Source organism: Oncorhynchus kisutch, linkage group LG9 (assembly GCF_002021735.2).
Source record: "Oncorhynchus kisutch isolate 150728-3 linkage group LG9, Okis_V2, whole genome shotgun sequence".
Taxonomy (NCBI): domain Eukaryota; kingdom Metazoa; phylum Chordata; class Actinopteri; order Salmoniformes; family Salmonidae; genus Oncorhynchus; species Oncorhynchus kisutch.
In genome coordinates, this window is record NC_034182.2 from 44,461,361 (window position 1) to 44,477,096 (window position 15,736).

The 15,736-nt window shown below is 42.6% G+C and overlaps 1 protein-coding gene across 1 annotated transcript in view; it reads left to right on the forward strand.

Annotated features, from left to right (window-relative positions):
- Positions 1-1,676: 1,676 nt before the first annotated feature.
- cnga1b (cyclic nucleotide gated channel subunit alpha 1b) overlaps positions 1,677-15,736 on the forward strand; it is a 31,223-nt gene continuing 17,163 nt past the window's right edge. Inside the window, exons 1-7 of the mRNA XM_031832683.1 lie at positions 1,677-1,886; positions 10,413-10,560; positions 10,673-10,738; positions 11,013-11,078; positions 13,872-13,994; positions 14,283-14,387; positions 15,083-15,189. Coding sequence (XP_031688543.1) covers positions 10,439-10,560; positions 10,673-10,738; positions 11,013-11,078; positions 13,872-13,994; positions 14,283-14,387; positions 15,083-15,189 — 589 coding nt within the window. The 5' untranslated portion in view covers positions 1,677-1,886; positions 10,413-10,438. The remainder of the gene's footprint in view (positions 1,887-10,412; positions 10,561-10,672; positions 10,739-11,012; positions 11,079-13,871; positions 13,995-14,282; positions 14,388-15,082; positions 15,190-15,736) is intronic.

Here is a 15,736-nt window from a genome sequence, read left to right on the forward strand (position 1 = left end):
TGTAGTAGTGTCGTAGTGTAGTAGTAGTGTAGTAGTAGTGTAGTAGTAGTGTTGTAGTGGTAGTCTAGTAGTGTAGTAGTAGTGTAGTAGTAGTGTTGTAGTAGTAGTCTAGTTGTGTAGTAGTAGTGTAGTAGCAGTGTAGTAGTGTCGTAGTGTAGTAGTAGTGTAGTGGTAGTATTTAAAAATAAAAATTAAATGATTATTATTATTTTAACAAGTCAGTTAAGAACACATTCTTATTTTCATTGACGGCCTGGGAACAACAACTGCCTGTTCAGGGGCAGAACGACAGATTTGTACCTTGTCAGCTAGTGGGGCGGCTCGGGGGATTGAACTCGCAACCTTCCGGTTACTAGTCCAACGCTCTAACCACTAGGCTACGCTGCCGCCCTGTGTAGCAGCAGTGTAATACTGGAGCTGATTGCAGTGTAGAAGTGTAGTACTAGTGTAGTGGTAGTGTAGTAGTGGTGTAGTAGTGTGGTGGTAGTGTTGTGGTAGTGTAGAAGTAGTTACAGTTGTGTAGCAGCAGTGTAATAGTGGAACTGATTGCAGTGTAGAAGTGTGACAGACAGTTGCATAGTCATTCCCCTAGGGGGCGTTATAGGACAGGATACTGTCATGTTTTCTTCCTTGGTGTTTTCCTCTAGCTCCAGATCTAGGACCCAACTGGGGGACATTCTAACCTGACCCAGGATCATTGTGTAGGAGGAAACTTCACCCTGCACGGTTCCAACCATCTCAATTTACTTTTCCATGATCCTTCCTCCTTCTTCGCCACCTCCTTCTCAATCATATGGGAGGAGAAGCTCCAAGCCCCCTCCCCTCGGATTTTCTTCTCCAATTGGTTTTGAGAAGGAAGCGAGGAGTGAGGATACAAGGAGAGGAATGAACGAGATGACGAATTGAAATGGAGCCATGAATTGTCTCTAGATCCTGCACACTCAGCTCGATCGCCTCTAATCAGGCACACACACACACACACACACACACACACACACACACACACACACACACACACACACACACACACACACACACACACACACACACACACACACACACACACACACACACACAGCTCACTGTTCTAAGTCTTTGTAATCCTATTAATTCTTCTCTTCTGGTTAAATGCTGCTCCCAGCACACCTCATGAGAAACAGGATCCTGTGTGTGTGTATGTGTGTGTGCGTGTGCGTGTGCAAGTGAGTGCAGTGTGAAGTGTGTAGTGTGTGTGTCTGTGTCTGTGTGTGTCTTTGTGTGTGTGTGTGTGTGTGTCTTTGTGTGTGTGTGTGTGTGTCTGTGCAGTGTGAAGTGTGTAGTGTGTGTGTGCAGTGTGTGTGTGTGTGTGTGTGTGTGTGTGTGTGTGTGTGTGTGTGTGTGTGTGTGTGTGTGTGTGTGTGTGTGAAGTGCGCAGTGTGCAGTGTGTGTGTGTGTGTGTGTGTGTGTGTGTGTGTGTGTGTGTGTGTGTGTGTGTGTGTGTGTGTGTGTGTGTGTGTGAAGTGCGCAGTGTGCAGTGTGTGTGTGTGTGTGTGTGTGTGTGTGTGTGTGTGTGTGTGTGTGTGTGTGTGTGTGTGTGTGTGTGTGTGTGTGTGTGTGTGTGTGTGTGTGTGATGGCCACGTTATTATCCATGTTCCTAATCCCCTAAACCCTCCTCAGGGTCAGAGCGTTTCAGTGATCCTCGAGACACACAGAGTTTTACCTGGAATATTTCAAACGCTTCCAATTTGTGGTGTGTGACGCGGGGTCAGGTCCGAGCCAAGGGGTTTCCATGACGATGAGCGAGCACCCTGGTTGGTGGACGGTACCACTGCAGGAGTTCTGTGTGTAGAAAGAGAGGAAGGGGAATGTCTTTAGCTAACTAGGGGCAGGAATAACCTAGCAACAGGTGAGTTGCAGAGTGGAGGAGATACTTCAAAAATGCTTCATGTTGTTATGTTGTTGTTGTTGTTGTTGTTGTTGTTGTTGTTTGATACGTATGTGCTCTGGGCCTTGGTCCTTTATCAATGGGCCTTGGTCATTTAACAATGGGCCTTGGTCCTTTATCAATGGGCCTGGGTCATTTAACAATGGGCCTTGGTCCTTTATCAATGGGCCTTGGTCATTTAACAATGGGCCTTGGTCATTTATCAATGGGCCTTGGTCATTTAACAAATGGGCCTTGGTCCTTTTCAATGGGCCTTGGTCATTTAACAATAGGCCTTGGTCATTTAACAATGAGCCTTGGTCATTTAACAATGGGCCTTGGTCATTTAACAATGGGCCTTGGTCATTTAACAAATGGTCCTTGGTCATTTAACAAATGGGCCTTGGTCATTTAACAAATGGGCCTTGGTCATTTAACAAATGGGCCTTGGTCATTTAACAATGGGCCTTGGTCATTTAACAATGGGCCTTGGTCATTTAACAATGTGGTTGGATCTTCAGATAACCCCACGCACTCAGTTCCAATTGATCAAAGTGTTTTAATTGACTTGCAGTGACTCATTCCCTTTGGAATCATTTATCTGATCATCCTGATTCGTTAGTTATTAGTTCATTCAATAACTCCTCCTTCAATCTGGTTGGCCATATCCATTCTTTAGCTCTGATTGGTTTGGAAGACATTTATCAAGATTAATATCTAGTACATTTTCTGAATGAAGTAATACATATGATGATCACATGTATCGTATATGACGGATTTCTATGAATGTTCCTCTTACGTTGATTGGCTTTAGATTCATTATGTTAATTAATAGTGACATACATCAAAGCTCTGTTTCTACCAATCAGATGACTCCGCAGCTGGGAGGCTGAGTTATTCTTGTACAATAGACATTAGGGATGTATCAGATAGCTGAGAGAAAGAGAGAGAGAGAGAGAGAGAGAGAGAGAGAGAGAGAGAGAGACAGAGAGGGAGGGAGACGGAGAGAGAGAGCGAGAGGGCGAGGGCGAGCGGACCGAGGACTGCACTGTCATGTCTTTGTAAGCCTGTTGCCTAGCAGAAAACATTTCATCAAAGTCTCTAGCAGCACACCCTTCATCAAAGTCTCTAGCAGCACACCCTTCATCAATGTCTCTAGCAGCACACCCTTCATCGAAGTCTCTAGCAGCACACCCCTCATAGAAGTCTCTAGCAGCACACACCTCATCGAAGTCTCTAGCAGCACACCCTTCATCGAAGTCTCTAGCAGCACACCACTCATCGAAGTCTCTAGCAGCACACCCTTCATCATAGTCTCTAGCAGCACACCCCTCATCGAAGTCTCTAGCAGCACACTCCTCATCGAAGTCTCTAGCAGCACACCCTTCATCAAAGTCTCTAGCAGCACACCCTTCATCAATGTCTCTAGCAGCACACCCTTCATCAATGTCTCTAGCAGCACACCCTTCATCAATGTCTCTAGCAGCACACCCCTCATCGAAGTCTCTAGCAGCACACACCTCATCGTAGTCTCTAGCAGCACACCCTTCATCGAAGTCTCTAGCAGCACACCCCTCATCGAAGTCTCTAGCAGCACACCCCTCATCGAAGTCTCTAGCAGCACACCCCTCATCGAAGTCTCTAGCAGCACACCCCTCATCGAAGTCTTCCACTGCACATCATGAGTCTTTAGAACAGAGTTTACAGCCTCGAAACATTCTGTTCTAGGTTCGATAACAACGATAGTTTACAGCTAGTAGTACAGGTTCGATAACAACGATAGTTTACAGCTAGTAGTACAGGTTCGATAACAACGATAGTTTACAGCTAGTAGTACAGGTTCGATAACAACGATAGTTTACAGCTAGTAGTACAGGTTCGATAACAACGATAGTTTACAGCTAGTAGTACAGGTTCGATAACAACGATAGTTTACAGCTAGTAGTACAGGTTCGATAACAACGATAGATTACAGCTAGTAGTACAGGTTCGATAACAACGATAGTTTACAGCTAGTAGTACAGGTTCGATAACAACGATAGTTTACAGCTAGTATTACAGGTTCGATAACAACGATAGTGTACAGCTAGTAGTACAGGTTCGATAACAACGATAGTTTACAGCTAGTAGTACAGGTTCGATAACAACGATAGTTTACAGCTAGTAGTAAAGGTTCGATAACAACGATAGTTTACAGCTAGTAGTACAGGTACGATAACAACGATAGTTTACAGCTAGTAGTACAGGTTCGATAACAACGATAGTTTACAGCTAGTAGTACAGGTTCGATAACAACGATAGTTTACAGCTAGTAGTACAGGTTCGATAACAACGACAGTTTACAGCTAGTAGTACAGGTTCGATAACAACGATAGTTTACAGCTAGTAGTACAGGTTCGATAACAACGATAGTTTACAGCTAGTAGTACAGGTTCGATAACAACGATAGTTTACAGCTAGTAGTACAGGTTCGATAACAACGCTAGTTTACAGCTAGTAGTACAGGTTCGATAACAACGATAGTTTACAGCTAGTAGTACAGGTTCGATAACAACGATAGTTTACAGCTAGTAGTACAGGTTCGATAGCAACGATAGTTTACAGCTAGTAGTACAGGTTCGATAACAACGATAGTTTACAGCTAGTAGTACAGGTTCGATAACAACGATAGTTTACAGCTAGTAGTACAGGTTCGATAACAACGATAGTTTACAGCTAGTAGTACAGGTTCGATAACAACGATAGTTTACAGCTAGTAGTACAGGTTCGATAACAACGATAGTTTACAGCTAGTAGTACAGGTTCGATAACAACGATAGTTTACAGCTAGTAGTACAGGTTCGATAACAACGATAGTTTACAGCTAGTAGTACAGGTTCGATAACAACGATAGTTTACAGCTAGTAGTACAGGTTCGATAACAACGATAGTTTACAGCTAGTAGTACAGGTTCGATAACAACGATAGTTTACAGCTAGTAGTACAGGTTCGATAACAACGATAGTTTACAGCTAGTAGTACAGGTTCGATAACAACGATAGTTTACAGCTAGTAGTACAGGTTCGATAACAACGATAGTTTACAGCTAGTAGTACAGGTTCGATAACAACGATAGTTTACAGCTAGTAGTACAGGTTCGATAACAACGATAGTTTACAGCTAGTAGTACAGGTTCGATAACAACGATAGTTTACAGCTAGTAGTACAGGTTCGATAACAACGATAGCTTACAGCTAGTAGTACAGGTTCGATAACAACGATAGTTTACAGCTAGTAGTACAGGTTCGATAACAACGATAGTTTACAGCTAGTAGTACAGGTTCGATAACAACGATAGTTTACAGCTAGTAGTACAGGTTCGATAACATGGCACTAACATGGCTGCCAGTGAGTTATGTGAAGTAAGGGGGACATCAATAAACGTACAGTGTTGTGGTTCTGGTTGTAATCATGGAGGAATCTGACCAGCTAGCTGTCGTATCAACTAGTTTCAGTCCCACTACTCTGTCTGAGTACAAACTAGTCCCACTACTCTATCTGAGTATAAACTAGTCCCACTACTCTATCTGATATCAACTAGTCCCACTACTCTATCTGATATCAACTAGTCCCAGTCCCACTACTCTATCTGATATCAACTAGTCCCACTACTCTATCTGATATCAACTAGTCCCACTAATCTATCTGATATCAACTAGTCCCACTACTCTATCTGATATCAACTAGTCCCACTACTCTATCTGATATCAACTAGTCCCAGTCCCATTACTCTATCTGAGTATCAACTAGTCTCAGTCCCACTACTCTATCTGATATCAACTAGTCCCAGTCCCACTACTCTATCTGATATCAACTAGTCCCACTACTCTATCTGATATCAACTAGTCCCACTAATCTATCTGATATCAACTAGTCCCACTACTCTATCTGATATCAACTAGTCCCACTACTCTATCTGATATCAACTAGTCCCACTACTCTATCTGATATCAACTAGTCCCAGTCCCATTACTCTATCTGAGTATCAACTAGTCTCAGTCCCACTACTCTATCTGACTATAAACTAGTCCCACTACTCTATCTGACTATAAACTAGTCCCACTACTCTATCTGACTATAAACTAGTCCCACTACTCTATCTGATATCAACTAGTCCCACTACTCTATCTGATATCAACTAGTCCCAGTCCCACTACTCTATCTGATATCAACTAGTCCCACTACTCTATCTGATATCAACTAGTCCCACTACTCTATCTGATATCAACTAGTCCCACTAATCTATCTGATATCAACTAGTCCCACTACTCTATCTGATATCAACTAGTCCCACTACTCTATCTGATATCAACTAGTCCCACTACTCTATCTGATATCAACTAGTCCCAGTCCCACTACTCTATCTGATATCAACTAGTCCCACTACTCTATCTGATATCAACTAGTCCCACTAATCTATCTGATATCAACTAGTCCCACTACTCTATCTGATATCAACTAGTCCCACTACTCTATCTGATATCAACTAGTCCCAGTCCCACTACTCTATCTGAGTATCAACTAGTCCCACTACTCTATCTGAGTATCAACTAGTCCCACTACTCTATCTGAGTATCAACTAGTCCCACTACTCTATCTGAGTATCAACTAGTCCCACTACTCTATCTGAGTATCAACTAGTCCCACTACTCTATCTGAGTGTCAACTAGTCTCAGTCCCACTACTCTATCTGATATCAACTAGTCCCAGTCCCACTACTCTATCTGAGTATCAACTAGTCCCACTACTCTATCTGAGTATCAACTAGTCCCACTACTCTATCTGAGTATCAACTAGTCCCACTACTCTATCTGAGTATCAACTAGTCCCAGTCCCACTACTCTATCTGAGTATCAACTAGTCCCACTACTCTATCTGAGTTTCAACTAGTCCCACTACTCTATCTGAGTTTCAACTAGTCCCACTACTCTATCTGAGTATAAACTAGTCCCACTACTCTATCTGGGTATCAACTAGTCCCACTACTCTATCTGATATCAACTAGTCCAACTACTCTATCTGATATCAACTAGTCCCACTACTCTATCTGAGTATCAACTAGTCCCACTACTCTATCTGATATCAACTAGTCCCAGTCCCATTACTCTATCTGAGTATCAACTAGTCTCAGTCCCACTACTCTATCTGATATCAACTAGTCCCAGTCCCACTACTCTATCTGATATCAACTAGCCCCACTACTCTATCTGATATCAACTAGTCCCACTAATCTATCTGATATCAACTAGTCCCACTACTCTATCTGATATCAACTAGTCCCACTACTCTATCTGATATCAACTAGTCCCACTACTCTATCTGATATCAACTAGTCCCAGTCCCATTACTCTATCTGAGTATCAACTAGTCTCAGTCCCACTACTCTATCTGACTATAAACTAGTCCCACTACTCTATCTGACTATAAACTAGTCCCACTACTCTATCTGACTATAAACTAGTCCCACTACTCTATCTGATATCAACTAGTCCCACTACTCTATCTGATATCAACTAGTCCCAGTCCCACTACTCTATCTGATATCAACTAGTCCCACTACTCTATCTGATATCAACTAGTCCCACTAATCTATCTGATATCAACTAGTCCCACTACTCTATCTGATATCAACTAGTCCCACTACTCTATCTGATATCAACTAGTCCCACTACTCTATCTGATATCAACTAGTCCCAGTCCCACTACTCTATCTGATATCAACTAGTCCCACTAATCTATCTGATATCAACTAGTCCCACTACTCTATCTGATATCAACTAGTCCCACTACTCTATCTGATATCAACTAGTCCCACTACTCTATCTGATATCAACTAGTCCCAGTCCCACTACTCTATCTGATATCAACTAGTCCCACTACTCTATCTGATATCAACTAGTCCCACTAATCTATCTGATATCAACTAGTCCCACTACTCTATCTGATATCAACTAGTCCCACTACTCTATCTGATATCAACTAGTCCCAGTCCCACTACTCTATCTGAGTATCAACTAGTCCCACTACTCTATCTGAGTATCAACTAGTCCCACTACTCTATCTGAGTATCAACTAGTCCCACTACTCTATCTGAGTATCAACTAGTCCCACTACTCTATCTGAGTATCAACTAGTCCCACTACTCTATCTGAGTGTCAACTAGTCTCAGTCCCACTACTCTATCTGATATCAACTAGTCCCAGTCCCACTACTCTATCTGAGTATCAACTAGTCCCACTACTCTATCTGAGTATCAACTAGTCCCACTACTCTATCTGAGTATCAACTAGTCCCACTACTCTATCTGAGTATCAACTAGTCCCACTACTCTATCTGAGTATCAACTAGTCCCAGTCCCACTACTCTATCTGAGTATCAACTAGTCCCACTACTCTATCTGAGTTTCAACTAGTCCCACTACTCTATCTGAGTTTCAACTAGTCCCACTACTCTATCTGAGTATAAACTAGTCCCACTACTCTATCTGGGTATCAACTAGTCCCACTACTCTATCTGATATCAACTAGTCCAACTACTCTATCTGATATCAACTAGTCCCACTACTCTATCTGAGTATCAACTAGTCCCACTACTCTATCTGATATCAACTAGTCCCAGTCCCATTACTCTATCTGAGTATCAACTAGTCTCAGTCCCACTACTCTATCTGATATCAACTAGTCCCAGTCCCACTACTCTATCTGATATCAACTAGTCCCACTACTCTATCTGATATCAACTAGTCCCACTAATCTATCTGATATCAACTAGTCCCACTACTCTATCTGATATCAACTAGTCCCACTACTCTATCTGATATCAACTAGTCCCACTACTCTATCTGATATCAACTAGTCCCAGTCCCATTACTCTATCTGAGTATCAACTAGTCTCAGTCCCACTACTCTATCTGACTATAAACTAGTCCCACTACTCTATCTGACTATAAACTAGTCCCACTACTCTATCTGACTATAAACTAGTCCCACTACTCTATCTGATACCAACTAGTCCCACTACTCTATCTGATATCAACTAGTCCCAGTCCCACTACTCTATCTGATATCAACTAGTCCCACTACTCTATCTGATATCAACTAGTCCCACTAATCTATCTGATATCAACTAGTCCCACTACTCTATCTGATATCAACTAGTCCCACTACTCTATCTGATATCAACTAGTCCCACTACTCTATCTGATATCAACTAGTCCCAGTCCCACTACTCTATCTGATATCAACTAGTCCCACTAATCTATCTGATATCAACTAGTCCCACTACTCTATCTGATATCAACTAGTCCCACTACTCTATCTGATATCAACTAGTCCCACTACTCTATCTGATATCAACTAGTCCCAGTCCCACTACTCTATCTGATATCAACTAGTCCCACTACTCTATCTGATATCAACTAGTCCCACTAATCTATCTGATATCAACTAGTCCCACTACTCTATCTGATATCAACTAGTCCCACTACTCTATCTGATATCAACTAGTCCCAGTCCCACTACTCTATCTGAGTATCAACTAGTCCCACTACTCTATCTGAGTATCAACTAGTCCCACTACTCTATCTGAGTATCAACTAGTCCCACTACTCTATCTGAGTATCAACTAGTCCCACTACTCTATCTGAGTATCAACTAGTCCCACTACTCTATCTGAGTGTCAACTAGTCTCAGTCCCACTACTCTATCTGATATCAACTAGTCCCAGTCCCACTACTCTATCTGAGTATCAACTAGTCCCACTACTCTATCTGAGTATCAACTAGTCCCACTACTCTATCTGAGTATCAACTAGTCCCACTACTCTATCTGAGTATCAACTAGTCCCAGTCCCACTACTCTATCTGAGTATCAACTAGTCCCACTACTCTATCTGAGTTTCAACTAGTCCCACTACTCTATCTGAGTTTCAACTAGTCCCACTACTCTATCTGAGTATAAACTAGTCCCACTACTCTATCTGGGTATCAACTAGTCCCACTACTCTATCTGATATCAACTAGTCCAACTACTCTATCTGATATCAACTAGTCCCACTACTCTATCTGAGTATCAACTAGTCCCACTACTCTATCTGAGTATCAACTAGTCTCAGTCCCACTACTCTATCTGATATCAACTAGTCCCACTACTCTATCTGAGTATCAACTAGTCCCACTACTCTATCTGAGTATCAAATAGTCCCACTACTCTATCTGAGTATCAACTAGTCCCAGTCCCACTACTCTATCTGATATCAACTAGTCCCACTACTCTATCTGAGTATCAACTAGTCCCACTACTCTATCTGAGTATCAACTAGTCCCAGTCCCACTACTCTATCTGATATCAACTAGTCCCACTACTCTATCTGAGTATCAACTAGTCCCAGTCCCACTACTCTATCTGAGTATCAACTAGTCCTAGTCCCTCTACTCTATCTGAGATAGGGCTGTCACTTCTGACCTCACAGGAAACCAGGAGGAAGAAGTTCCTGCGATGTCAGTGAAGGTGACCCCTGTGACCCCTGCTGGCCCCGCCCACCCCCAGCCCTGCTCTCCGCCACTCATCGTTCTGCAGGATATGGAGGGGGAGACAGAGGAGAGGGGCGAGGTACACAGGTAAGGACCTATAGACCATAGAACCTTGAACTTTAGAACGTAGAACATAGAACTTTAGAACATAGAACCTAGAACCTAGAACTGACTTCTGATATTATGATCTCTCATCCAGGTGTTTAAGGAGCTCCGGTGTGCAGGTTCCATTCAACATGAACAACAGCAACAGCAACGAGGAAGAGTAAGAACACACACAGACCCAAATATGGACGATAACGTACTTTGCGACCCTAGTCCTGAAGTCTACAAAAGGGATACTGCTTCTTGTTCTATTTACTGAGAGTCAGATGAACTCATGGGTAATGTTTGTATATAAATATAAATGCTGTATGAGGGAAGTTAGCGGTTGTTTTGCTAAGCCAATGCTAACTAGTGTTAGAGCAATGACTGTAAGTCTACTGGTAGGGTAAACATAACAGTATGACATCAACAGTAATTGTTCTGATCTTTCCTAGGGAACAGAAGAAGAAGACAAGTAAAAAGGAGAGGAAAGAGAAAAAGGAGAGGAAAGAGAAAAAGGAGTAAGGACCAGACTGATCTCATGACAGAACCTGTAGCTTCCAGACTGATCTCATGACAGAACAATCTCACCTCTAGTTTCCAGACAGATCTCATGACAGAACAATCTCACCTCTAGTTTCCAGAACAATCTCACCTCTAGTTTCCAGACTGATCTCATGACAGAACAATCTCACCTCTAGTTTCCAGACTGATCTCATGACAGAACAATCTCACCTCTAGTTTCCAGAACAATCTCACCTCTAGTTTCCAGAACAATCTCACCTGTAGTTTCCAGAACAATCTCACCTGTAGTTTCCAGACTGATCTCATGACAGAACAATCTCACCTCTAGTTTCCAGAACAATCTCACCAGTAGTTTCCAGACTGATCTCATGACAGAACAATCTCACCTCTAGTTTCCAGAACAATCTCACCAGTAGTTTCCAGACTGATCTCATATTATAACCTCTAGTTTCCAGACTGATCTCATAACAGAACCTCTAGTTTCCAGACAGATCTCACCTGTAGTTTCCAGACTGATCTCATGACAGAACAATCTCACCTCTAGTTTCCAGAACAATGTCACCTGTAGTTCCCAGACTGATCTCATGACAGAACAATCTCACCTCTAGTTTCCAGAACAATCTCACCTCTAGTTTCCAGACTGATCTCATAACAGAACCTCTAGTTTCCAGACTGATCTCATGACAGAGCAATCTCACCTCTAGTTTCCAGAACAATCTCACCTGTAGTTTCCAGACTGATCTCATAACAGAACCTCTAGTTTCTAGACTGATCTCATAACAGAACCTCTAGTTTCCAGACAGATCTCACCTCTAGTTTCCAGAACAATCTCACCTCTAGTTTCCAGAACAATCTCACCTCTAGTTTCCAGACTGATCTCATAACAGAACCTCTAGTTTCCAGACTGATCTCATGACAGAGCAATCTCACCTCTAGTTTCCAGAACAATCTCACCTGTAGTTTCCAGACTGATCTCATAACAGAACCTCTAGTTTCTAGACTGATCTCATAACAGAACCTCTAGTTTCCAGACAGATCTCACCTCTAGTTTCCAGAACAATCTCACCTCTAGTTTCCAGACAGATCTCACCTCTAGTTTCCAGACAGATCTCACCTCTAGTTTCCAGAAAAATCTCACATCTAGTTTCCAGAACAATCTCACCTGTAGTTTCCGGACTGATCTCATGACAGAACAATCTCACCTCTAGTTTCCAGAACAATCTCACCTGTAGTTTCCAGACAGATCTCATGACAGAACAATCTCACCTCTAGTTTCCAGAACAATCTCACCTCTAGTTTCCAGAACAATCTCACCTCTAGTTTCCAGAACAATCTCACCCTCTAGTTTCCAGAACAATCTCACCTCTAGTTTCCAGACAGATCTCATGACAGAACAATCTCACCTCTAGTTTCCAGACAGATCTCACCTCTAGTTTCTAGAACAATCTCACCTCTAGTTTCCAGAACAATCTCACCTCTAGTTTCCAGAACAATCTCACCTCTAGTTTCCAGAACAATCTCACCTCTAGTTTCCAGAACAATCTCACCTCTAGTTTCCAGACAGATCTCATGATAGAACAATCTCACCTCTAGTTTCCAGAACAATCTCACCTCTAGTTTCCAGAACAATCTCACCTCTAGTTTCCAGACAGATCTCATGACAGAACAATCTCACCTCTAGTTTCCAGACTGATTTCATTACAGAACGTCTAGTTTCCACACAGATCTCATTACAGACTGATCTCACATGTAGTTTCCAGACTGATCTCATAACAGAACCTCTAGTTTCCAGACTGATCTCATAACAGAACCTCTAGTTTCCAGACTGATCTCATAACAGAACCTCTAGTTTCTAGACTGATCTCATTACAGAACCTCTAGTTTCCAGACTGATCTCATAACAGAACCTCTAGTTTCCAGACTGATCTCATAACAGAACCTCTAGTTTCTAGACTGATCTCATTACAGAACCTCTAGTTTCCAGACTGATCTCATAACAGAACCTCTAGTTTCTAGACTGATCTCATAACAGAACCTCTAGTTTCTAGACTGATCTCATAACAGAACCTCTAGTTTCCAGACTGATCTCATTACAGAACCTCTAGTTTCCAGACTGATCTCATTACAGAACCTCTAGTTTCCAGACTGATCTCATTACAGAACCTCTAGTTTCCAGACTGATCTCATTACAGAACCTCTAGTTTCCAGACTGATCTCATTACAGAACCTCTAGTTTCCAGACTGATCTCATTACAGAACCTCTAGTTTCCAGACAGATCTCATTACAGAACCTCTAGTTTCCAGACTGATCTCATTACAGAACCTCTAGTTTCCAGACTGATCTCATTACAGAACCTCTAGTTTCCAGACTGATCTCATTACAGAACCTCTAGTTTCCAGACTGATCTCATTACAGAACCTCTAGTTTCCAGACTGATCTCATTACAGAACCTCTAGTTTCCAGACTGATCTCATTACAGAACCTCTAGTTTCCAGACTGATCTCATAACAGAACCATCTCACCTGTAGTTTCCAGACTGATTTCATTACAGAACCTCTAGTTTCCAGACTGATCTCATAACAGAACCATCTCACCTGTAGTTTCCAGACAGATCTCATGACAGAACCTCTAGTTTCCCAAATGGCACGCTACTCCCTTTATAGTGCACTATAAAGGGATCTATAGGGGTAGTGCACTACTTTAGACTAGGGCCCATAGCTTAGTACACTATATAGGTCCAAATTGTGCCTCATCCTGTGAAACCCACTCATCCTCCATTTTGATCAAGGAAAGAAAAACAGGAGAAAAGGGAGAGAAAGGAACAGAAGAAGAAGGAGAAAGAGGAGAAGGAGTTGAAGGAGAAAGAGGAGAAGGAGAAGAAGGAGAAAGAGGAGAAGGCCAAAGCTGAAGCGTAAGTGTCTTCATAAAGCCCCAGCTGGGTTTTTATAAAGTTCCCATGCGGTACAAAATCAGAACCCAAAAGATCTGATTCCATGTGTAAACTAAGCTTTTTAAAATGGTATAACCCTTATACACCCTGTATGTGCTGTATAACCCTCTCTCCCTCAGGCATAAAGACAATGCCTTGTCTATTTTTCCCTGTGTGTGTGTGTGTGTGTGTGTGTGTGTGTGTGTGTGTGTGTGTGTGTGTGTGTGTGTGTGTGTGTGTGTGTGTGTGTGTGTGTGTGTGTGTTGCCAGGCCTAAAGAGATCACAGTGATAGACCCAGCAGGTAACATGTATTATAACTGGCTCCTTGTCATCACCATTCCTGTAATGTACAACTGGACCCTCATCATAGCCAGGTAACTAACACACTGATTGGCTAATTTGTTGATTGATTGGTTGGTTGATTGGGTGGTTGATTGGTTGATTGATTGGGTGGTTGATTGATTGGGTGGTTGATTGATTGGGTGGTTGATTGATTGGGTGGTTGATTGGGTGGTTGATTGATTGGGTGGCTGATTGGGTGGTTGATTGGTTGGGTGGTTGATTGATTGGTTGGGTGGTTGATTGATTGGGTGGTTGATTGGGTGGTTGATTGGTTGGGTGGTTGATTGGTTGACTGACTGGTTGGTTGACTGATTGATTGATTGACTGATTGATTGACTGGTTGGTTGGTTGGTTGATTGATTGATTGACTGGTTGGTTGATTGATTGACTGGTTGGTTGATTGATTGACTGGTTGGTTGACTGGTTGGTTGGTTGTTTGGTTGGTTGGTTGATTGATTGGGTGATTGATTGACTGATTGCGTGGTTGATTGATTGGGTGGTTGATTGATTGATTGATTGATTAATTGATTGATTGACTGATTGGGTGATTGATTAACACTTCCAAGGACATTCTGACTGTGTGTGTGTGTGTGTGTGTGTGTGTGTGTGTGTGTGTGTGTGTGTGTGTGTGTGTGTGTGTGTGTGTGTGTGTGTGTGTGTGTGTGTGTGTGTGTGTGTGCGTGCGTGTGTGTGTATGTGTATGTGTGTATGTGTGTGTGTGTGTCAGGGCCAGTTTTGAGGAGCTCCAGACAGACTTTCTGATCTACTGGTTCATCATAGACTGTGTCTCTGATGTGGTCTACCTGGCGGATATGGTGTTCAGGACCAGGACAGGTAAGAACCTGAACCCTAACCCTGACCCTGACCCTGACCCTGATCCTGACACTGACCCTGACCCTAACCCTGACCAGGACAGGTAAGAACCCTAACCCTAACCCTAACCCTAACCCTAACCCTAACCCTAACCCTAACCCTAACCCTGACCCTGACCCTAACCCTGACCCTGACCCTAACCCTGACCCTGACCCTAACCCTAACCCTGACCAGGACAGGTAAGAACCCATACTGCTCAAACACATAGCCTTATGTCCCTGTGAGTATGTCAGTGGAGGCTGGTGACTTCAACAATTGAGGAGGATGGAAAACCCACCCAGAATGCACGGAGACGTGTGTTTCAAAAATCGTTAAAGAGTAATTATTTTAACCTAATGTATTTAATAAAGACATTTATAGTACAATATTATGGGGAAGGGGAATGAGAGGGTTACTTACACCGTGTTGGAAAGGGTATGAGGCATCAGTTGACGTGTACAGAGGCTTCAGTGCAGGACAGGAAGGGAAGACAAGCAACAATAACACAACACACTACACAGTGAGACAA